At 45.0% G+C, this 24,285-nt stretch overlaps 1 protein-coding gene across 1 annotated transcript in view; it reads right to left on the reverse strand.

Annotated features, from left to right (window-relative positions):
• Positions 1-16,297: 16,297 nt before the first annotated feature.
• The window catches only part of LOC116973134 (gamma-aminobutyric acid receptor subunit rho-1-like), a 38,103-nt gene continuing 30,115 nt past the window's right edge, over positions 16,298-24,285 (reverse strand). The window contains exon 8 of the mRNA XM_033020856.1: positions 16,298-16,675. Coding sequence (XP_032876747.1) covers positions 16,376-16,675 — 300 coding nt within the window. The 3' untranslated portion in view covers positions 16,298-16,375. The remainder of the gene's footprint in view (positions 16,676-24,285) is intronic.

The raw sequence follows: 24,285 nt of genomic DNA on the forward strand, positions 1-24,285 counted from the left end.
TAACAACCTAACAATTAGGATGAACAAATCATGTTTCCTCTAAGGTTACAGGACGAGAGCTGGGATGTTGGAATAATTTAAATAGCTCCAGTATTTGCTAGGAAGGATAAATAGCCCAAATGGTGGCCACCCGTGGTGTGAAGTGTTTTTTTCTGCTTCTATGATATAAGGTAAGGACTCATAGGTAACTTCTCTCCAAAATGGGATAATTAATGAGTAAGGGTGAACAAATGGCTGCGTTCATGGAGATTTGAAATAAAAATAAAAAATGCGAGAAACTGCATCTGTGGATAGGGGACATAAGGAAAATGAAGTGGATTTTCAAAGAGCAACCAAGGTTACTTTTTTTGAGAAAGTAGACTTGGCCAACATGAATTTGCAGTCCTGATCTAAAGTTTCCTTTTTCATTCATCTGCCATTTTTGGCTAGTCATATTCAAAAGAAAATTTAAAATCAGCAGAAACAAGCCATTTACAAAATGGATACAAAGTGCCGGAGTAAATCAGCAGGTCAGGCAGGATCTATGGAGAACACGGATAGGTGATGTTTCAGGTCGGGACCTTTTTTAGTCACATTTTTTTGGGGGAGGGGGGGGTGGAAGGGAGATGGAAGAGTAGAGGGGCAGGACAAATCCTGGCAGGTAATGGTTTGATAAAAGTAAGGGGGGGTTTGATAGGCAGGTATTTGGGCAGATACGAAAAGACAGAGTTTGAGACAAAGGGATCGAAGAGTTGTGAATTGTGAAGCTAGAGGAAGGAACGTAGGTGGAAGGGAAGGGGATAAGGAGAAAAATGTGCACATACAGGTGGGTCATGGGGGGGGGGGCGGGTGGGGAAGAAGTGGGGGAAGAAGGGAGGGGTATATGGGGTAAGAAGGGAGAGGAGGAGGGTTATGTAATTACCTAAAATTGGAGAATTCAATGTTCATACTGTTGGGTTGTAAACTACCCAAGCAGAATATGTGTTATTCCTCCATTTTACGTGTGGCCTCACTCTGGTAATGGCGGAGGCCCAAGACTAAAAGGTCAGTTTGGGGATGGAAAGAGGAATTAAAATGGTTAACAACCAGGAGATGCAGCGTACCTTGCAGACTAAGTGACGTCACTTTGAAGCTGATTGTATGCTGATGAGTAAAGCACTGAGTAAAATGAAATAACTGCATTTCAATTTGTTGATGGTTTGAGAAAGCGTTGACTGTGAATGTTTAGGAAGTGATGCCTTTACTTTTGTTTGAAAGTCGTTTCAAGAACAAGTCCCTGTTGGCTTGATTACTCTCATTGTTATTTCCACATGTTCCATTCAAGCTACTAAAAGATGTTAACCTGCTTTTAAATGAATCATTCAATTTTGAGATACAGCATGCCAACAGGCCCTTCAGCTCACCGAGTCCACGCTGACCATCGATCATCCGTTCACAATGGTTCTATTATCCCACTTTCCCATACACTCCGTACACACTTGTGTTAGTTGTACAGAGGCCAATTAAGATACAAACCCGCACGTCTTTGGAACGTAGGAGGAAAGCGAAGCACCAGGAGGAAACCCATGCGGTCGCAGGGAGAACATGCAAACTCCACATAGAGAGACTCCAAAGTCAGGTTTGAACATGGGTCTCTGGCACTGTGAGGTAGCAGCTGTACTGGTTGCGCCACTGTGCCGCTCTTAATCTCTATTTTTTGCAGCCATTGCAGGATGGCTTTAAATCAGATGAGCATTTCAACGCACTTTGATTTAATAGATTACAATTTAAAAAGTAAATGGTTGTTTTACATTGTTCAAATTAAAATGCATGATCTCAGTTTAACTATCCGCTAAAGTACTATCTTTTAAATTAATTCTGAATTTATGAGACCAGCTATTTTGACTGATTCCAGATGAATCCACGTTGGTTTAAAAGATGGGAAAACAGATTGCTTCTGTCCCACTTCTACTGTCACATTGCTGCATGGAGACAGCAAATTTGGGAATTTCTTTGATTGCATCCTTTGTTGCTTTAAAAAGCTGATATGGAAAAATTTGACCTTCATTTCCTTTTACGTAAGAGTTATATTGTTCCAATTGAAAACAATTTTTCTTATTTTTCATATTCATTTAGAAAATTATCAAATAAACATTATGACATCATTTTGTATCTGTATGATGACCATGGTTTAATCGCTTCTATAAATATTGATGATATAACAAGTGCTCTAGTATTATCTACAAACATTTGGGAGCAGTGGAGAACAGAGACTTTAGTTAAGGCTAAACTTAGAAAAAAGATAAAGAAGGAACAAAGTGTTATTTCAGATGGCTATGTGGTCAATGATCAGCAGAACGGGACTTTAATATGAAAACAAGAATGAAAACTCCACCATTACAGTTTCCTAGAACAATATTTTGCAGATACAACCGGGGAATAGGTTGGAGCCACAAGAAACTGCAGATGATGGATTCTTGAGTTAAAGACAAAGTACTGGAGGAACTTGGCGGGTCAGGCAGTATCTGTGGAAAGATTGGACAGACAATGTTCATTAGTTCTAGGAGCAGAATTAAGCCACTCAGCTCATCATGTCTACTCTGCCATTGGGGGGGGGGGGGGGAGAAGCAGCTCGGGTGGCTGCGAGCGGCATCCGGGCCGGACAGCGGAACCGGCTGCCACCTCAGCTCCTTCTGCTGGCCCCACTCACCTCTGGCAACTCTCCGTCTAAAAACCTCTCTCCTGCCGCTCGCTGGCCTCACTCATGTCAGCCGCTTCCTGCAAATTCTTAAATTCCGACAGCATGATTGAGGTTACTCGGCTGTGGGAATTTAAGGATTTGCAGGAAGCGGTTGACATGAGCGAACGGCAGATGGGAGGTGTTCAGACGGAGAGCACTGCCAGAGGTGAGCGGGCCGGCAGAAGGCGCTGAAGTGGCGGCCAGTTCTGCTGTCGGGTCCCGGTGGCTGCTCGCAGCTACCCGAGCTGCTTCTATCCCCGGCTACAATGCGGTGGCTCCGCGCCCAAAGCGCCGCGGCAGCGGTGAGTGAGTGAGTTACTGGCATTATCCCCGACCCCCTCTTTCTCAACACTCCTGCCCTCCCCGCAACTTTACCACTGGCACAGACTCTGCACACGCTGTGAAAGGAACTCTCCCCCCAATTGGTCCCTTGAACAAGTGTTGTCATTCAATAAGATGACAACTGATTCAACTTTTCCCTGTGCTCCCGTTTTTCCCTCCATCTCTCCACCTGCCATCACCCTTCACCCCCCACCCATTCAGTAATTCAGAATAAAGGAGACTTGGAAGCCTTGGGCAAATTGAATTGTTACTGTCTTTATTTTTATTTTTTATTTTTACGGAGAGAACAATCTGCGCATGCGCGGTCTAAGTTTTTTTTTAATGCCAACTGACTGCCTACCGTGAGTGAGTGATTACTCACGGCACGTGCCTGCTGGGATGCGAGATGAACGTACAAAGGAGGGGAACAGAGAGGGTGTTACTTAAAGCTAGAGAATTCATTGTTCATACCATTAGGTTGTAAGCTATGCAAGCAGAATATGAGGTGCTGTTCTTCCAGATTGCATGTGGCCTCACTGGCAATGGAGGAGGCCAAGGACAGAGGGGTCGGTATGAGCATTTTTTCCCAGAATTTCAGCATTTGCATTGTTTTGCTCTTTCTGTTGTTGTCCACTGTCATTTTGTTGCAGGTAATCGATGAGGATGGGTAGGTGGGCATTGTTAACGTGGATCTCATTAAGGCATATGACACGGTCCCCCTTGGCATTAAGATTATGGTACACAGGATTCAAAGTGATTTGGTTGTGTAGATTCAGAACTTACTTACTGATAGAAAACAGAGGGTTATGGAGATACAGCATTATTCTGCCTGGAGGTCTGTGACCAGTGGAGCTCCACATGGAACTGTGCTGCGAGCTCGGTTTTTAGTGAAATACTAGACTACGTGGGACCCGTTGGGTCCCATGTTCACCCGGGAGAGCTGGTCCCCCAACGCAATATTCCACCTCTCCACCAATTTCAATATTGGTGGCCAGTGGAGGGTGTGGGGGCTTTCTGGAGTGCTAGTCAATCACACCGGACGGGGCGTGATTGACAGGAGAGAGATTCTCAACATTTGTTTAAACACTAATAACACTTTTATTTTTCATTGATGGGAAGAATCCTCTGCACCTGATGAGCGGAGGGGGACTGAGTTAGATGGCCAAAAATCGGAGCCGTAAGTGGTAGCGTTTTATCTAAAATTAATATACAGTGCAAACAGGAAGTTGTCAAGTTACCACCACCAACAACCATTTGCAGTGCAGCATTTCAAAGCAGTTACCACCACCAACAACCATTTGCAGTGCAGCATTTCAAAGCAGTTACCACCACCAACAACCATTTGCAGTGCAGCATTTTCAAAGCAACCACATTTTCATTTTTAAACCACATTAAGGGCATTCACAGTTGAGTAGACATGTGTTCAGTGTTATTCACAGCTCAGAGAGACATGACCCTCTCGCTTTCTCCATCTTGCAGAGACTGAGTGGGGCACAAGGCTTTTGGGTTTTATAGTCCCTCCCCCCTTCCACCAGCAGGGGCAGCAGAGAGAATGTCAACATTTTCTAAACATCAATAATTCATTTATTTTTCATCGATGGGAAAAATCCTCTTGTCCTGCTCAGCGGAGGGGGACTCTGAGTAAGATGGCCAAAAATCACAGCCGTAAGTGGCAGCATTTTTTCGAAAATCATGAAACAGAAAAACAGGAAGTGGTCAAGTTCTTACTTTAAATAATATAGATATACTAGACCAAGTGCAGATCCGTTGGGTCTGTTCCCCCAACGTGTGGTTGTGGGGGGGGAGGCGGCATGCAGCGTCACACACACTAACTACCCCCCCCCCGCACTCACGCTAATTACCCCCTTGATATTATATTAATATTATTAATTTGCTCCTTTTACCCCATAACCACCCTATCTACTGACGCATAGCCCCAAACTTGCAGTCACATCTAGAGGGGGGGGGGCGGGGGTAGAGAGTGAGGGCAGAGAGAGAAGGGGCAGAGACAGAGAGAGAGACACAGAGAGAGGGATAAGAGGGATAGGGGGGTTAAGAGGAGGAGAAGAGGGAGGGTGGGTGAGGGGGGGAAAGGTGGGGGAGGAGGGGAGGAGAGAGAGAGGGGGTGCTGAGAGGGGGTGAGAGGAGGGGGGAGAGGAGAAGGGGGAGAGGAGAGGGGGGGAGGAGAGGAGAGGGGGGGAGAGGAGAGGAGAGGGTGGGGAACAGGAGGGGGAGGGGGGGAGGAGAGGGGGGGGGAGAACCTAAAAAACATTTTAGAACCAAAAAAACATTCTGCAAGCATTGTGGAACCAAAAGAGACACTTTTTGCAAGCATTTTAGAACCAATAAACACTTTTTGCAAACATTTTAGAACCAATAGACACATTCCGCAAGCGTTTTAGAACCACTAAGGACACTTACATTTGAGTAGACATGTGTTCAGTGTTATTCACAGCTCAGAGAAACGTGACCCTCTGCCTTCCTCCAGCTTGCAGACACTGATTGAGGCACACCACTTCCTGGTTTGATAGTCCCTCCCCGCTGCTGCCAGCAGGGGCAGCAGAGAGAATGGGGAATTTTGTAAAATCATTAATATCTCTGTCATTTTTCATCGACGGGAAAAATCCTCGGTACACATGCGGCGGAGGGGGGCTCTGAGCGAGGTGGCCAAAAATGACGGCCATAGGTGGCGGCGTTCTCTCGGAAATCGCAGCACAGATGGCCAAAACCGGTCAAGAACAGACTTTTAGTAATATAGATATGTGTGTATGTATGTGTGTAGGCTGCCCCCCCCCCCCCCCCCCCCCCACCCACACACCCCCTCCCCCCCACGTGGGAAGGATTTATTGCGTTGAGGTGAAGGGCCTGTTGTAAGACTATAATGTTAGGGTCTGTTCCAATGCTGTATATATTTATATATATATATACAATTTTATAGCATGTGTTTACATTTTTTATAGTCATGGATTCACTGCTTCCACCTGTTCCTTTGCACACAAAGTGAAATGGAGTTACCTTGACGCATGAAAAGAGATCTGCCCGAGAAGGAAGAGGGTGGCAAAAAAACAAAATCGTGGAGTCAGGTGTTCAGAACTTCATGGACAAAAACTGTTTTCTAAGGGACATGTTTATAGCATTGATTTATTTTAAGCAACAACCAAGGATCTTCCAGATCTTACACCCATAAGTGCATTGACACTCCAGCAGGTTACAAATACCACATTTGTCAAGAACTTCTTAGTCAAAATCCTCCAGGGTACTAATTGGTGATGTTCATTATGAATTGGGTTTCTCAATTTGCGTCCACTACTGTTCCAGGGTTCATAAAAACACAGAGTCATCAAAGATATCTTCTCAATCCTGACTTGTCACTATAACCCTGTCACAGCTAACAACTGTTGAGCAACATGAGACACTATTGATTGGGATTATGTGACACAGGCCATTGATGGTGAAGCAGAGGATACAATGCCGTGTCAGATTAGCGAAGGCTAGTGACCTTCTCCAATACTATTTTGGTCACTGGACTCTTGAACAAATTTCCATCTGAAGATCCACTCCCATGAAATCGGTTGAAAAGAAGTTACAAACAATAGTTTAGCAGAAAAATAAATAATTCTGTACAGGCCTCATTTGGAGTGGAGAGAACTAAGTCGGCGAATGGTATCGCTGCTTTTGCTTCTGCATTCTAATAACAGTGTAACTAGGCTGTTTGAGATTATTCTGCCATTCATAAAATTATGGCTGTTCTACCTCAGTTCTACCAGCTTGCACCACTTTATTGTATTTCGATCCCTTTGCAACATATAAAACCATCTAAGAATTATAAGGATTTCTAAACTTCTGAATGAAAGATTTTCTTCTCATTCCAATGCCTCAATGTTGGCCCTAATTCAGATGTTGTTGACTAGTAGTTCTAGACTCCTCAGCCATGAGAAATATCTTTGCATCTGCTCAATCGAATCAGATGTTGGTTTCAATGGAGCGCCAATCTGTAATCTCTTGGGGCCAGGCTTTGAGGTTGTCGTCTGGAAAAATCCAACACGTCATTGGTCATAAGTTCATATGTTATAGGAACAGAATTGGGCCATTCGGCCCATCAAGTCCACTCCACCATTCAATCGTGGCTGATCTATCTTTCTCTCTCAACCCCATTCTCCTGCCTTCTCCCCATAACCCCACCTCTACTAAACAAGAATCTTTCAATCTCTGCCTTAAAAATATTTTTGCCTCCACAGCCTTCTGTGGCAATGAAGTCCACAGATTCAACACCCTCTGGCTAACAAAATAGCAATGAGCTTTGGTTGCTGAGTACAGTTTCCTGTTGGTTAGTCACATCTAAGGCGTGGAAACTGTGCACTGTATCTCAGTATAGTCTCACCTTAGCCTAATGTGGTTGCATTAAGACGTTTACTCCAACCATTTTGTATGCTCAATTTACAAAATTCTTATGGGGTTGGACAGGCTAGATGCAGGAAGATTGTTCCCGATGTTGGGGAAGTCCAGAACAAGGGGTCACAGTTTAAGGATAAGGGGGAAATCTTTTAGGACCGAGATGAGGAAAACATTTTTCACACAGAGAGTGGTGAATCTCTGGAATTCTCTGCCACAGAAGGTAGTTGAGGCCAGTTCATTGGCTATATTTAAGAGGGAGTTAGATGTGGCCCTTGTGGCTAAAGGGATCAGGGGGTATGGAGAGAAGGCAGGTACAGAATACTGAGTTGGATGATCAGCCATGATCATATTGAATGGCGGTGCAGGCTCGAAGGGCCGAATGGCCTACTCCTGCACCTATTTTCTATGTTTCTAATAGGTTGAACAATTAAATGCCTCATCATTATCCTCAACTTTGCAAGTATAATTGATATTACTAACAATTCTTCAATAATTACAAATGAATTAAATGCTAAAATATGTATTTTTGCTTAAGTTTGCGGTTCAATGTAGTCAGTGTTTTGTTTTTAATTATTTGTGTGGTTATATACTATTGACCAACCATGTGCTCATTGCGGGAGCGTCAAGGTTCTCTGACGATCATATAAATCAGAATCTTAGAGCATGGAAACAGACTCTTCATGCCATAATCTAGCAACTATTCACCCTCATCCCAATTTTTTCTTCTTCTGACATTCCCATGACCACACCCCAGAATCTACTACTCGCCTGCATCATAGGGATAATTTACAATTGCCAATGAACCTCCCAACCTACAACGGATATGGGAGGAGTTCAAGTTAAAGTTCACATTTATTGTCACGTGCACCAATTAAGGTACAGTGATAATTGAGTTACCATACAGCCATGCAAGTAAAAAGAACACAATACTGTGGAATCAGCATTCTTCACTGTGATGGAAGGCAATAAAGTTCAGTCATCTTCCTCCTTTGTTCACCCGTGGTCGGGGCCTTGAACCCTCCGCAGTCGCAGCTACAGATGTTCAGGCCCTCTCGTTGAGATGATCAAAACTCCAACATCGGGAAGGATCGGAACACACTCCGTGGCTTGGAGTTCCTGAATCGGCAGCTTCTTACTGGAGACCGCGGGTTCACGATGTTAAGGTCCACAGGCCCCAGCGGTTGGAGCTCCAACACTGGCGATCCTCAGCTAAGGATCCCAGGCTCCGCGACTTTAAAGTCCGCGCCGTGCCCGCGGCTATAAGTTCCGCAGACTGCTTCTCCACGATGTTAAAGTCAACAGGCACCTGCGGTCGGAGCTCCAACACTGGCGATACTCGGCAAAGGATGCCATCGCCCACTCCGCGATGGTAAGTCATCGCCGCGCCTGATGCTTGAAGCTCTGGGCCGATCTCCGGTCTGGAGAGGCCACATCAATCCAGTTGTTAGGCCGCGAGGGGGGGGGAAATGCGACAAGGAAAAAAGTTGTACTCATCCTTCTAAACTCCATTGAGTACAAGCCCAGTGCCGTCAAACGCACATCATATGTTAACCCACTTTTTCTTGGGATCGTTCTTATAAACCTCCCCAGACCCTCTGCAGGGCCAGCACATCCTTTCTCAGGTATGGGGCCCACATTTCCACACATTATTCCAAATGCTGCCTGACCAGCACCTTATAGAGCCTCAGGTCGCTGGAGTTGGAAGGCAGAGCTACATTAACAGTGTCACTGTACCACCATTATGGTGTTCTTTCTTTAAAATGGAAGCAATAACCTTCTGGTATCAATAGTAATTCCACATGTAATGCTTTAGAGAAAATGGTGGAAATACTCAGCCAGTCAGTCAGGCGGCAACAGTGATGAAAGAAACAGTTAATGTATCAGGTAAATATCCTTTCCTCAGAGCCGAAACTAAAATTTAAATCAGGCATGTTTAAACTTGAGTAAGGGCGGTGAAGGGTAAGGACAGCAAAGAAGTCTAATAGCATGGAGACCAAGGGAAGATGACAAGAGAGGTTTCTGTTGAGTCGAGAGGATATGGAAGGTTTGTAAATGACAGGTAATCTGTCCGGTGAGGTGTAAATAGAGGGAGGATAGGGGAGAGGAGAAACACCGCAGGAACTGTGAGATGTCGATCAGTTGCTGGAAATCAACTAAATAAGACATCAAAAATAAATGCAGACAAGACCTTGCAGGTCCATGAGGGAAGCACTAAGTCATAACAGGGCTGGCCAGAACTTGAAAAGTAATTAATGGAACTGCTAGATTTCTATTTATTTATTTATCTATTTATTTATTTTTTAATTTTTTTTTGTGAAATATTTTTATTTGAATTTCACAGCAATTTGCATACATACAATGATAACAGACAGTGGCAGTCAAGGCATAATTGTGCAACAGTATGTAAGTGGCCCTCAAAGCCCTTACCCTTACCCACCTTCAACCCACCCGAATCAGGTCGGAACCAAACGGGGACAAACAACACTCCCATACGTATACATCCACACAAATTCGTAGAGATAAACAAAACAAAATGTACTGGGGGGAAAAAAAATAAAAAAATCACGAATAACAGTAAATAAGTAGGTAATTAAGTAAATAAGTGTGGGGAGGGGGGGCTAAGGGGGGAGCAGCTGCAGTAGAGCAGAACAATGGTGGAGAGCACTCAGTCCTCTTCCGAATCCGGGGACAAGTTAAGAGAGTTAACAAGTTCCAGGAAAGGGTTCCATGTGTCCAGGAATGTCTTGGTAGAGCCTTTGAGAGAGAACCTAAGTTTTTCAAGCTTTAAATTGTAGAGCACCTCCTTGATCCAGCGGGTGTGTGTCGGAGGACAGGTGAGCCTCCTGTTAAGCAAGATCAGTCTCCGGGCTAACAAGGTTGTAAAAGCCAGGACCCGCTTCAACGCAACAGAGAGGTTGGTCTTGGGAGGAGTACCAAAAATGGCTGACAGTGGGTTTGGAGGAATAGTCTGGCCATAGGCTCTGCTTATCACGTCGAAAGCACTCCTCCAAAAGGCTGCTAGCTTAGGGCAAGACCAGAACATATGGCTATGGTTGCCAGGGGATTGATTACATCTGTTGCAGGTGTCCCTAACAGCGGGGTAAATTCTAGATAATCTTGCATTTGTGTAGTGGACTTTGTGAAGGACTTTGCATTGGATTAGGCCATGACGGGCACATATGGAGGAAGAATGGATCAAATCCAAGGCAGAGTCCCATTGCTGGTCTGTTAGTTTCGTATTCAGCTCGCCCTCCCACGCAGCTTTTAATGAGGTATGAGGTTTCAATATAACCGACCCTAACAAGTTATACAAAACAGAGATGCATTTCTTCCGGTTGGGGTCTAGCGCTAGGATGGTATCGGTCAGGGTTTCAGGGGGGCGATTTGGGAAATGGGAGAAGGAACTGCTAGATTTCTAAAACTGAAACCGAAAACATGAGAAACACTAGGCAGGACAGGCAATAATTTGCGAGAAACAAAGTCAATGGGATGTGTAGCAATGAACTGCAGATGCTGGTTTAAATCGAAGATAGACACAAATTGCTGGAGTAACTCAGCGGGACAGGCGGCATCTCTGGAGAGAAGGAATGGGTGGCGTTTTGGGTCGAGACCCTTCTTCAGACTGATGAGGTTTCGGGTTGAGACCCTTCTTCAGACTGATGAAACGTCACCCATACCTTCTCTCCAGAGATGCTGCCTATCCCACTGAGTTTCTCCAGCATTTTGTGTCCAAATTCAATGGGATGTTATGTTACTGTTGCTGAGGCCGCATTTGGAGTATGGTGTGCAGTTTTGGTCACCCTGCTGAAGGAAGGATGCCGTTAAGTTGGAAAGAGTGCTGAGAAGATTTATGAGGATGTGGTGAGGACTTGAGGGCCTGAGCTACATGGAGAGGTCGGGCAAGCAAGGACTGTATTGCTTGGAGCGCTGGAGGATGAGGGGTGATCTTATAAAGTATAAAATCATGAGGGGAATAGATAAAATGAATCACACAGTCTTACCCCGTGTAGGGGCAACAAGAACCCGAGGACATAGGCTTAAGGTGAGAGGGGAAAGATTTAATAGGAACCTGAGGGGCAACATTTTCATGCAGAAAGTGGTGGGTGTATGGAACAAACTGCCAGAGTAGTTAGTTGAGGCAGGTACTATCACAACATTTAAAAGACATTCACGCAGATTCATGGACAGAAAACGTTTGGAAGGAAATGTGCCAAATGCAGGCAGATGGGACTAGCGTGGATGGGGCATCCTGGTCAGTGTGGGCAATTTGGGCCATAGGGCCTGTTTCTGTGCTCTATGACTCTTGGCTCAACAACCAGCCCCCAATTAAACATAGAAAAGTACAGCACAGGGCTAACCCTTTGGTCCACAATGCCTGTGCCAAACATGATGCCAAGATAATCTCATTTTACCTGCCTACACATAATCCATATCCCTCCATTCCCAGCATATCCATGTGCCTCTCTAAGAGCTTCTTACCGCCACTATTCTATCTGCAGGAAAGGAGAGGACAGGAACTCCAAGGTTGGGCCCCTCATCCATGTTTCCCAACCCAGCAAGCATCCCCCCCCCCCCCCCCCCCCTCTGTCCCTACAGCAGAAATGGTTATTTGGAAATTGTTGAGTTCATTGTTGACCAGAAGGCTGGAATGTGATGCAATAATAAATGAGATGGTGTTCCTGGCACTGACGTAAGGCTTCTGTTGCTGTGGTGTTTGGTTTACATGGTATCTTTCACAACTGAAGTGATTTGGGTAAAGCAGCTGAATTGCACAACACAGCATGTAATCAAAAGGAAGTACGGATGCTGGTTTATACCAAAGATGGACACACAAAGGGCTGGGTCAGGACCCTTCTGTTTGAAGAAGGATCCCAACCCTAAACATCACCTATCCATTTTTCTCCAGGGATGCTGCCTGACCCGCTGAGTTACTCCAGCATTTTTTGTCTTTCTTGCGCAATATCTTGCACAATACAGTGTTGCCCTTCCCCCACAGACGCAATCTTGCTGTAGTCATTTAGAATTTACAGGGATTCCTTCCTGGTGCAATTATGTGTTGGCAATAAATGCAGTATTTTTCACATGGTCCATATCTCAAGATTTTTTTAAGTTGATACACTTTCCCCTTTCCAGTACATAGATTTTTAAGTACATTAAGTATTTTTAATACTTTTATTTTCATCACAAGAATGTACCCTGTACTATTTCTACAGTACTTTGCATTTTCTATTGTATTTCAGGATTAAGGAAGAGGTTGTGTCCATTCTTACGAGTACGATAATTCACTGTGAAATATAGATTAAAAAATAATAATAGCAATTGGATTTTTGTGGTATAAGATCAGATGTTCCATACATTGGAACATGTTCAGTTGCTCCATACATTGTTTTGCTATATTGTGCTGACTTTAGTTTAGTTTAGAGATACAGCATGGGCCCAGGCCCTTTGGCCCACCGAGTCCACGCCGACCATCGATCACCCGTTCTCACTAGTTCTATGATATCTCACTTTCTCATCCAATCCCTACATGCTAGGGGCAATATAAAGAGGCTAATTAACCTGCAAACCTGCATGTCTTTGGAAAGTGGGAGGAAAAGGCAGCACCTGGAAGAAACCCACGCGGTCATAGGAAGAACGTGCAAACTCCACGTAGACAGAATCCGAGGTCATGATCGAACTCGGGGCTCTGGTACTGTGTGGCAGAGGCTCTACCAGCTGAGCCACTGTGCTGCCCTTAATTTGATATTCGAAGCTCTGGAATATTCATCACAAACTCATTAGAATCCAATAGAGGGCAGTATTAGTATGATGAGAGTATGGTAATTGCTAAATCAAAGCCAACCTCAATAGGTATCTCAACAGTGCTTCATTTGTCACATATGCAACTGCACAGTGAAATTGTGTTTTAAAGATACTACACATGCGGGCTCCGCCATTATCCAAAGACCAGTTGGCCACACGCTCGATGTACTGGTGCAGTTCCCGTGAACTGACGTCCCTATCCTCTACTCGCCAGGTATTTTTATGTCCCGGGGACACAGCCTGCAGCTTGAAGGCGCTGGAGACATTACCCCCAGTTCACCCTCCTACCTGCCCACTCCTAGTACCTGACGTCTCCAGCTCTCACCAGCTTACGCCATCCAACGAGCCTTTGGACGGACTCTGGCTGACCGACCTTGACTGCTGTTGATGGACTATCCAGTAGTACACTTGGCCTTTGTTGGTGGACATTGCCCACGTACTAGTTTGTCTAAAATAGCCAAACAAGGTGTGATATTTGTGAAAAAATAATAGTTAATAATAAACCTTCGTTTTGCATGCTATCCGATCAAATCAGGTAATACTATACACAAATACAATCATGACTAACTCAAGTCATAAGTCATGATAGAGGAGCAGAATTAGGCCATTCGGCCCATCATGTCTACTCTCCCTCCTAACCCCATTCTCCTGCCTGCCTCCCATAACCCCTGACACCCGTACTAATCAAGAATCTATCTATCTCTGCCTTGAAAATATCCGTTGACGGTCTCCACAGCCTTCTGTGGTAAAGAATTCCACAGATTTACCACCCTCAATTCAAGTACAATAGGTGGAGCAAAGTGGAAGGTACAGAGTGCAGAATATAATTCTGGGGAGGACACATGACCAGCCTCTGTGTATGCTGATGACATTATTTTATTGACTGGAAATATGAACAGTGTTTCTCTTTGCTGCTGCCCATCCTGTTCATTTTTTCCACAGCCACAGGCGAGTCGGTCAAGGAATTGCCGTCGGGAATTTGTCCCTTATTTTGACCTTTTGTCCCTTATTTTGGAGTGAGAACGTTGGCAACCCTAGCCTAGTCACTGCTGATGTGACTAATATGCCTTCCCTGGAGTTAGTCTGTTGAAGCCTTGTTGAACTGTATTGGAAGGTGAGTCAGCAGTGACCTAAGAAGAAATATAATGACGCAATAAATGGTTGGTGTAGGAAGGAACTGCAGATGCTGGTTTAAACCGAAGATAGACACAAAATGCTGGAGTAACCCAGCGGGACAGGCAGCATCTCTGGAGAAAAGGAATAGGTGACGTCACCTATTCCGTTTCTCTCGAGATGTTGTCTGACTCGCTGTGTTACTCCAGCATTTTGTGTCTATCTGCATTACTTTGTTTCTCATAAATTAAGGATGTATTCTGAATCTTTCAATCTACCTTGTGGTAACCCTTGCACTTTTTTAAACAATTTGGCTTTGACTGTTATGCCCCTGTCCCACTTAGGAAACCTGAACGGAAATCTCTAGAGGCTTTGCGCCCCACCCAAGGTTTCCGTGCGGTTCCCGGAGGTTGCAGGTGGTTACCGGAGGTTGCAGGTGGTGGAAGCAGGTAGGGAGACTGACAAAAACCTCCAGGAACCGCACGGAAACCTTGGGTGGGGCGTAAAGTCTCCAGAGGTTTCCGTTCAGGTTTCCTAAGTGGGACAGGGGCATAACACTATATTTTGCACTTTTTGTCTTTTTCATTTGCATGAACTGTATGTTGCGATTGTACTCATATATGGCATGATTTCCCTGGATAGTATGCACAACATGGGTCACTTTTCAGGTCAAGACCCTTCTTCAGACTGAGCTAACTGGTTAGGACGCACAGTATTCTGCCTGTTAGAGTAGTGGAGACAGATTAATTAGTATCCCTTTGAAGAGAATTAGAAATAGTCATGAAGATATACACCATGGGAAACAGGCCATCTTGTCCATGTCGATCAAGATGTCTATCTGAGGTATTCTCATTCGCCCTGTTTGGTCTTTAAACTTTTTCTATCGACCTCCTGACCAACACACCACAGTCAGTGAGGATAGGTGACAGGTCATCCTGTATAATAATCTTCAACACAGGTGCCCTGAAAGGATGCGTTCTCAGCTTATACACCAACGACTGTGCAGCCAAATACAAATCCAATTCAATTTACAAATTTGAAGACGACACCACCATAGTGGGCCGGATTTCAAATAATGACGTTATGGAGTACTGGAAGGAGATTGAAAATGTCATAACCTGGTGCCAAGGCAACAACCTTTCCCTCCATGACAGCAAGACAAAGGAGATTGTGATCGTCTTCAGGAAGCTAAGCCGTACACATACCCAATGACACAAAATGCATTGACGGCATCCAAGTTGGAAACTTCAAGGTCTTAGGAGTAACTTTCACCAGCAAAATTAAGCTGAAAAACTATGTTTCTTGGGCTATCAAGGTAGTAATAATTATCCAATTCTCTGAATGCATGATAGATAATTAGCTGCAGTCAATTTATTAAAGTAATCTCCAAGATTTACACCATGATCTCCCATGGAATGTCTTTTAGCCAATACTTGACCTGGCTTATGGTTAGCCGACAATAACTCCTCAGTAAAATACTGTGACCATTTCACTGGCACCTCCAAAGAATAAATAAATAAATAAGTCTTTAATAAAAATGTGAAATTTTGAAAATGAAAAGATAAATATTAAAAGACCAAATCCTACATTTCCTATCTATAACAGAAAACCCTCAATGGACCACTGTTTACTGAGAATACACTGAAGATTTATACGTACCAATGACAAAAGTAGAATAATTTACTCGTAATACATTTAAAACAATTACCATCAAACAATGTACCAATTAATGTTTCACATACGAAACATCTACCTTGTGTGTCTATCTTAAGTCAAAATCAATAGTCAAATAGAAAGTAGCCACAAAATGCTGGAGTAACTCAGCGGGACAGGCAGCATCTCTGGAGAGACCTCACTCTGAATAGTAGATTATTAGCCACTTTGCTGTCACCTCCCATCAGCCAGTTTAGCTGTCTGTAATTCACATAGAGTTTGACTATTCATTGAGATTGGCTCAGTTCCATAATTTAAACCATTGTTCCTTCTTTGTGAGTTTCTTCTGACGAGGGAAGATAAGGCTTTTGCACCTTCTACACACACCAATTCCTATGAGTAAATAGACCAGTATATCACGTTAAAAAGTACGTAAGCAACTGGAAATATCAATCTGGAATATTTATCAATAACGTGGGTGTCAATCCAAACGTGTCCTCGCAAGCTCCTTTCCGTGTTCGCAGTTGTCTCGTCAGTAATTGGTGGATGTACCAGATCTCGGTCCTGCTTCTCTCCATTTGGTGGCACATACCTAAGTCCAGCAAATTCAGCCAGGTTGCTAACTTCCCCATCGCTGTACGTTCGCTCAACCATTAAGGGTCGCGGCTGAGGTATTCCACACGTGCAAGGTAGCTGCGAACGAAGAAGTCAAAATCAATGTGTAGGAAGGAACTTCAGATGCTGCATTACACCGGAGGTACAGACAAAATGCTCGAGTGACTCAGTGGGTCAAGCAACATCTCTGGAAAAAGGAATAGGTGACGGGAGAAGGATCTCGACCCGAAACGTCACCTATTCCTTTTCTCCAGAGATGCTGCCTGACCCGCCGAATCACTCCAGCATTGTGTGTCTATCTTAAGTCAAAATCAATAGTCAAATAGAAGGTAGCCACAAAATGCTGGAGTAACTCAGCGGGACAGGCAGCATCTCTGGAGAGAAGGAATGGGTGGCATTTCAGGACGAGACCCTTCTTCAGTCAAAATAGAAGAGCAGTTGAAGCAGAGACATTTTCTATGATTGGAGAAAGAGCTGCTGTGAGCCTCTTACAAACTCTCCACACATTTCTTAGCCCTCTTCATTTGACTCCTTTATTCATATATTTTATGGTGTATCATTTCATAGGCACATACAACCACATATCTAGTGGTTGTAGGAACATTTTATTTAATTCTGAGCAGGCAGAAATTAGCTTCCATGGCACAGTGGCGCAGCGGTAGAGTTGCAGCCTTACAGCCGGGTTTGATCCTGACTATGAGTGCTGTCTCTATGGAGTTTGCATGTTTTACCTGTGCAACTTATAAAAAATGTTCTGGATGTTTGTGTACACTACATGGAAGGTAGATTCCCAGATTTTCAACCAGGACTGTGAAAGGAACACCAGTACATTTCCAAGTTAGAATGGCACACAAATTGAAAGGGAATGTGCAAGTGACGGGCTTCCAAAAACTGCTGCCCTAATTTATCTTGGGGCACAGACTTCCCACCAATGACTCGATCTACATTTTACACTGCCTCTGAAAAGCAGCCAACATTACCAAAGAAATCTCCCACCCTGGTCATTCCTTCTTCTCCCTGCTCCCGTCCAGCAGCAGGTACAGTAACATGAAAATGTACATCACCAGACTCAGAAATAGCTTCTTCCCCTCTGTTATCAGGCTTTTGGGGATCATGACAGAGGTCTCCTCGTGGCGATCCCCGGAAGCAACGACACAATGCACTCTGTGACGCGTTGGGCGACCAATTCTGTCAACATGTTGGACGGCGACAGAAGCCAACAGCCAGCTATATGTCGTCTGATCCACGAGCGAGCGATCAGGCTTCTGAAAGGTCTTTCCATAAGGTAGAAGTTTTACAAGAATGTTGCCAGGACGTGAGGGCCTGAGCTATAGGGAGAGGTTGGGCAGGCTAGGCCAGCATTCCTTGGAGCGTAGGAAGATGAGATAATCTAATAGAGTTATATAAGCTCACAAGGGAAATAGATTGGGTTGATGGAACAGTCTTTTACCCAAAATAGAGGATTCAAAAACCAAAAGACATAGGTTTAAATTGAGAGGGGGAAGATTTAACGGGAATCTGAGGGGCAATTTTTTCACACACAGTCCGTTGGTATATGGAATGAGCAGTTGAAGAAAGAAGTTAAGGTAGAAACTATCACAACATTTAAAAGAAATTTGGGCTCCAGCTATGCCTGCCTCTTTGTAGGGTACATTGAACAATCCCTGTTCCAGGCATACACTGGCCATATCCCCAAAACTCTAACTCTGTTACATTGATGACTGCATCGGTGCTACCTCCTGCACCCATGCAGAACTCATCGACTTTATTTAACTTCACCAATTTTCATCCTGCACTCAAATTCACTTGGACCATCTCCATCAGAAGAGATAGAATATCGACTGACTTCTATTACAAACCCACTGACTCCCACAACTATCTCGACTACACTTCTTCCCACCCTGCTTCCTGCAAAGACTCTATCCCCTACTCCCAATTCCTCTGTCGACGCCGCATCTGCGTCCAAAATGAGGTGTTCCATACCAGGACATTGTATTGTATTGTATTTTGTATTGTATTTTTTAATGACCACACAGCCAGGCTGGTGGAATTTGTTCTCAGTACAGCTCGATACAGGTTCCAACATTTCATCAAACATTCAACTCGTAACGTAGATATACATACAAACAGACACATTTCATAATACATAAGGGCCACGCTTATTCGTATTTCCTCACCGCACGGAGTTTAAAAAGTTAATTGCGGTAGGAATGAAACTGTTTTTGAAACGGGTTGTTTTGGAGGCAATTGACCTGTAACGCCTCCCAGAGGGCAGTAGCTGAAAGGCATAGTGTGCAGGGTGAGTGGGGTCAGTGATGATCTTGCGGGCTTTGTGAAGTGTCCGTTTATGGTAGAGTGATTCAAGTGATGGAAGGGGTAAGCCAATAATTTTGGAAGCTCTGTTTATAATGCGTTGTAGTTTCTTCCGGGAGAGTGAGTCGAGGCTACCGAACCAAACTGTGATAGATGAAGTGAGGATGCTTTCAATAATGGCTGTATAGAAGCAGAGCATCAGATGAGGCCTTACTCTGAACTTCCTAAGCTGTCGAAGATGGAAAAGTCTTTGCTGGGCTTTTCCATAGATGTGGTCTGCGTTTGTCCTCCATTTGAGATTGTTGCTGATGTGGGTACCAAGGAGTTTGAAAGTGTCCGAGATGTCCTCATTCTTTAAGGAACGGGAGTTCCCCTCTTCCATCATAGATGAGGCCCTCACATGTGTCTCCTCGGTACCTCACAGCTCCGCTCTTGCTCCCCATCCCCCTAGTCATGACAGGGACAGAGTCTCCCTAGTCCGTATTTTTCACCCCATCAGTCGTCACATACAACACACAATCCCCCGACATTCTCGCCACCTCCAAAGGGATCCGAACAAGACTCACATCTTCCTATCTCCAACCTTTTCCGCCTTCTGAAGAGACCATTCCCTCCGCAACTCCCTCGTTAACTCATCCCTTCCCACCCAAACCACCCGCTCCCCAGGTACCTTCCCCTGCAACCACAGGAGATGCAACACCTGTCGCTCTACCTCCTCCCTCAACTCTGCCCAGGGACCCCGACAGTCCATTCAGGTTAAGCAGATTCACTTGCACCTTGTCCAACCCCATCTACTGCATCCGGTTTTCAAGGTGTGGACTCTTATACATCGGAGAGACCAAACGTAGACTGGGCGATCGTTTTGCTGAACACCTTCACTCAGTCCGCCTGGACATATCTGATCTCCCGGTTGCCAAACACTTTAAATCTTCTTCCCATTCCCACACAGACCCTTCTGTCCGAGGCCTCCTCCATTGTCAGAGTGAGGCTAATCGCAAATTGGAGGAACAGTATCTCATATTTTGCTTGGGCAGCTTACAGCCCAGTGGTATGAATGTTGAAGATAGACACAAAAAGCTGGAGTAACTCAGAGTAACTCAGTAACTGGAGAAAGGAATAGGTGATGTTTTGGGTGAAAACCCTTCTAACATCATGTAACCCCTGCACTCCTTCTCTCTCCATCCTTCCCCCACCCAAATCGCACCAGGCTCCCATTCTCACCTAGCAAACAGCTAACAATGGCCTGTTTCCTTTATCATCATTATTTTTTTGCATATCTTTCATTCATTTGTTCTATGTTTCTCTACACCACCATCTATATCACTTGTTTCCCTTTCCCCTGACTAGTCTGAAGAAGGGTCTCGACCCAAAACGCCACCCATTCCTTCTCTCCAGAGATGCTGCCTGTCCCGCTGAGTTACTCCAGCATTTTGTGTCTATAAAAAACATTTGGACAGGTACATAGATAGGAAAAGTTTAGAAGAATATGGGCAAAACACGGGCAGGTGGGACTAGCGTTGATGGGGCATCTTGGCTAGCGTGGACAAGCTGGTTCAAAGAGCCTGTTTCCGTGCTGTATGACTCTATGACTCTACCTGCAGTTATTTGGGTTTCTGATAGATGTCACTGTTGTTAGTGAGATGGAGCATCATGGCTAGGTGCACAGATAGCTCTTCAGCATCAGAGCCGTATGGTGCCAGGTTCACAAACATTAACAGTATCCTGTACTCTGATACTTACATTCACGAATCAACCTAGATTTTCTAATCCCAGACCATGGAGTACAGTTTCCATCACCTTTCTGACTGTGAGAAAATGTAACCAACTGAACTAAGCTCGTATTCGTAGCTTTGGTAACTCAAATCTCACTGTACTAATTGGTGCATGTGATAATAAATGTAACTTAAGCTGAGGATTGACACAAAAAGATGGAGTAACTCGGCGGGTCAGGCAGCAACTCTGGAGAAAGGAATAGGTGACGTTTCGGGTCCAGTCCCTTCTTCAGACTGAGAATCAGAGCAGAGGGAGTCAAGAGATATGGATGGGTAGGGTGTGAAAATGACTGATCAATAGTAGTCGATGATAAGAAAATGTACAATGGTTCATTGTTCACAGAGGGGGCTGTGACAAGGAGGCATACAAGGTAATCAGGAGAGCCTCACTCTGACAGTGGAGGAGGCCCAGGATAGAAAGGTTCATATGGGAATGGGAGGGGGAGTTAAAGTGTTTAGTTATGCTGAGAGCTGTTTAACTCAGTAAGCTTTTCATTACACCATTTTGCCCCCAGCACACCATTTTGCCATACACCACCAGCACATCATTTTGTGCATGTAGGAATCAAAAACAAAGGACATAGGTTTAAGGTGTGGGAGGAAAGATTTAATAGCAACCCGAGGGGCAACTTTTTTACACATGAGGTGGTAGGGACAGGCGGCGCGACTCTCGTCAGCAGCGGCCTCTGCAGTCCGTCTGTGTTTTATTATTTTTTGTCTCGTTTTTATGTAGTTTTTGTTATTTTTTTTGTTGGGGTATGTGTGTGGGGGGGGGGGGGAGGGGGTAACTTTAAAATCTTTCCCCTGCACGGGAGACCCAACCTTTTCTTTGTCGGGTCTCCGTTGTCGTTGGGGCTGCAACGTGGAGCGGCCTCCAACAGGAACGACCTGGGGTTCTAGCTGCGGAGCTGCTGACTACTCACCGTCACGGAGCTGGCCGAGTCCGGAGTGGGTGGAGCTGTGGTGGACGCTGCTGCCACCCGACCCCCGGAGATTCGGAGGCTGCAACTGTGGGTTTGGCGTACGGCGGCACTGGGAGCCCGCGGGTCCCTGCTGGGAGACCGCTTTTCGGGGCTTCCGCAACGGCGACTTCTCCCGCCCGAGTTGCGGAGTTGAAGAGCACCTGAGCGGGACCTTACAGCACCGCCCCGCGCGGCTTGGAATGGCCGCGGGACTTTGCGAGCGCACGCCGGGGGCTCTAACAACAAGACCCGGTGCACGACCTTGCATCACCCGGCGTGGCTTTAATGGCCACGGGACAATCGCCATCGCCAGCCGGGGGCTTTGACTTTGACTCTGACTCTGACATCGGGGGGGAGAGTGCAGTGGAGAGATAAGTTTTTTGTGCCTTCCATCACAACGATGTGATGGATGTTTGTGTAAATTGTGTTGTGTCTCGGGTCTTTTTGTTTTGTAATGTATGGCTGCAGAAACGACATTTCGTTTGGACCTCAAGGGGTCCAAATGACAATAAATTGAATTGTATTGTATTGTATTGTATAGAACGAGCTGCTGGAGGAGGCAGTTGAGGCAGGTACTATCACAACATTTAAGGAACATTTGGATAGGTATATAGATAGGATAGGTTTAGAGGGATATGGGCCAAACACAGGCAGGTGGGACTAGTGGAGATGGGGCATGTTGGTCGGCATGGGCAAGTTGGGTCGGATGGCCTGTTTCCACACTATGAATCTATAACTCTATGACTCTATGTGATAATAAAGTTAAAGATAGACACAAGGTGCTGGAGTAACTCGGCGGGTCTGGCAGCATCTCTGGAGAAAGATGTTTCAGGTCAGGACCCTTCTTCAGACCTGAAACCTCACCCATCCAATTTCTCCAGAGATGTTGCTTGACCCACTGAGTTTAGTTTAGTTTAGTTTAGAGATACAGCGTGGGAACAGGACCTATGGCCCACCGGGTCCACGCTGACCAGCAATCCCCGCACATTAACACTATCCTACACACACTAGGGACCATTGTTTTTACATTTACCAAGCCAATTAACCTATAAACCTGTACGTCTTTGGAATGTGGAATCCGAAGATCTGGGAGAAAACCCACACAGGTCATGGGGAGAACGTACAAACTCCATACAGACAGTTGGGATCGAACCCGAGTCTCCGGCGCTGCAAGTGCTGAAAGGCAGCAACTCTGCCGCTGCGCCACCGTGCCACCCAGTTACTCCACCACTTTGTGTTTTTTTTGGTATAAACCAGTATTTGCAGTTCTTTGTGTTCAAGAAGGAACTGCAGATGCTGGAAGATCGAAGGTACACAAAAATGCTGGAGAAACTCAGCGGGTGCAGCAGCATCTGTGGAGCGAAGGAAATGGGTGACGTTTTGGGCCGAAACCCTTCTTGCAGTTCTTTGTTTCTCCTGATAATAAAGCTAACGACTTAATATTTGCTATGAGATATTTAGTTATGGGCATTTAATTTGCAGTAATTTCCCCCCTAATTTTAAATGACATTGCAAAAACGGCCTCAGATTAAGGCCATATTTGTTTTATCTGGTTGGTGTGTGGTACGGAGTTTGTACGTTCTCCCTGTGACCAGCTGGGTATTCCCTGAGGCTCGGGTTTCCCCCTACATTCTAAAGACACGCAGATTTGAAGGTTAACTGACCTCTGTAAATTGTCCCTAGTGTGTAAGGAGTGGGTGTGAAAGTGGGATAACATAAAGCTATTGTGAACAGGTGATCATAGGTGGGCCAATGGGCCAGTTTCCACACCGTATCTCTAAACTAGTGCACAGGCCAATATTGAGCAAATTTCACGATGGTTATTTATCCCATTACTATTTTGTCAAAGGCCCGGGATGGTGGGACTGTCATATGAGGAAAGATTGGAAAGACTGGGCTTGGATTCACTGGAATTTAGAAGGATGAGAGGTGATCTTACAGAAACATGTAAAATTATAAAAGGACTGGGCAAGCTAGATGCAGGAAAAATGTTCCCAATGTTGGGGGAGTCCAGAAACAGGGGCCACAGTCCAAGAATAATGGGTAGGCCATTTAAAACTGAGATGAGAAAAAACTTTTTCACCCAGAGAGTTGTGAATCTGTGGAATTCTCTGCCACAGAAGGCAGTGGAGGCCAATTACAGGATGAATTTAAAAGAGAGTTAGATAGAGCTCTTGGGGCTAACGGAATCAAGGGGTATGGGGAGAAGGCAGGCACGGGTTACTGATTGTGGATGATCAGCCATGATAAAAAATGAATTCGGCTCAAAGGGCCGAATGGCCTCCTCCTGCATCTATTTTCTACAGTATGTTTCTATGTAAATGTGTTCAGGAAAGTTTCCTCAGGTAATATGTGGAGGGCCCTACATGTGAGAGGGAAATGCTTGATCTAGTCTTAGGAATTTGGGAGGGGCAAGTGGATGAAGTGTTCATGGATGAGACTTTTGGGACCAGCGACTATTAGGTTTAAGATAGCTATGGATGGAGACAGGGCGGCCCAACAAGTTAAAATTCTAAATTGTGGCAAGGCCAACTTTGAATGTATTAGACAGGCACTTGCTCAAGTTGATTGAAGCAGAGAGTTTGAAAGAAAAGAAACATCGAGAAAGTGGGAAGTTTTAAAAAGGCTGACAAGAGTTCCA

Source organism: Amblyraja radiata, chromosome 5 (assembly GCF_010909765.2).
Source record: "Amblyraja radiata isolate CabotCenter1 chromosome 5, sAmbRad1.1.pri, whole genome shotgun sequence".
Taxonomy (NCBI): domain Eukaryota; kingdom Metazoa; phylum Chordata; class Chondrichthyes; order Rajiformes; family Rajidae; genus Amblyraja; species Amblyraja radiata.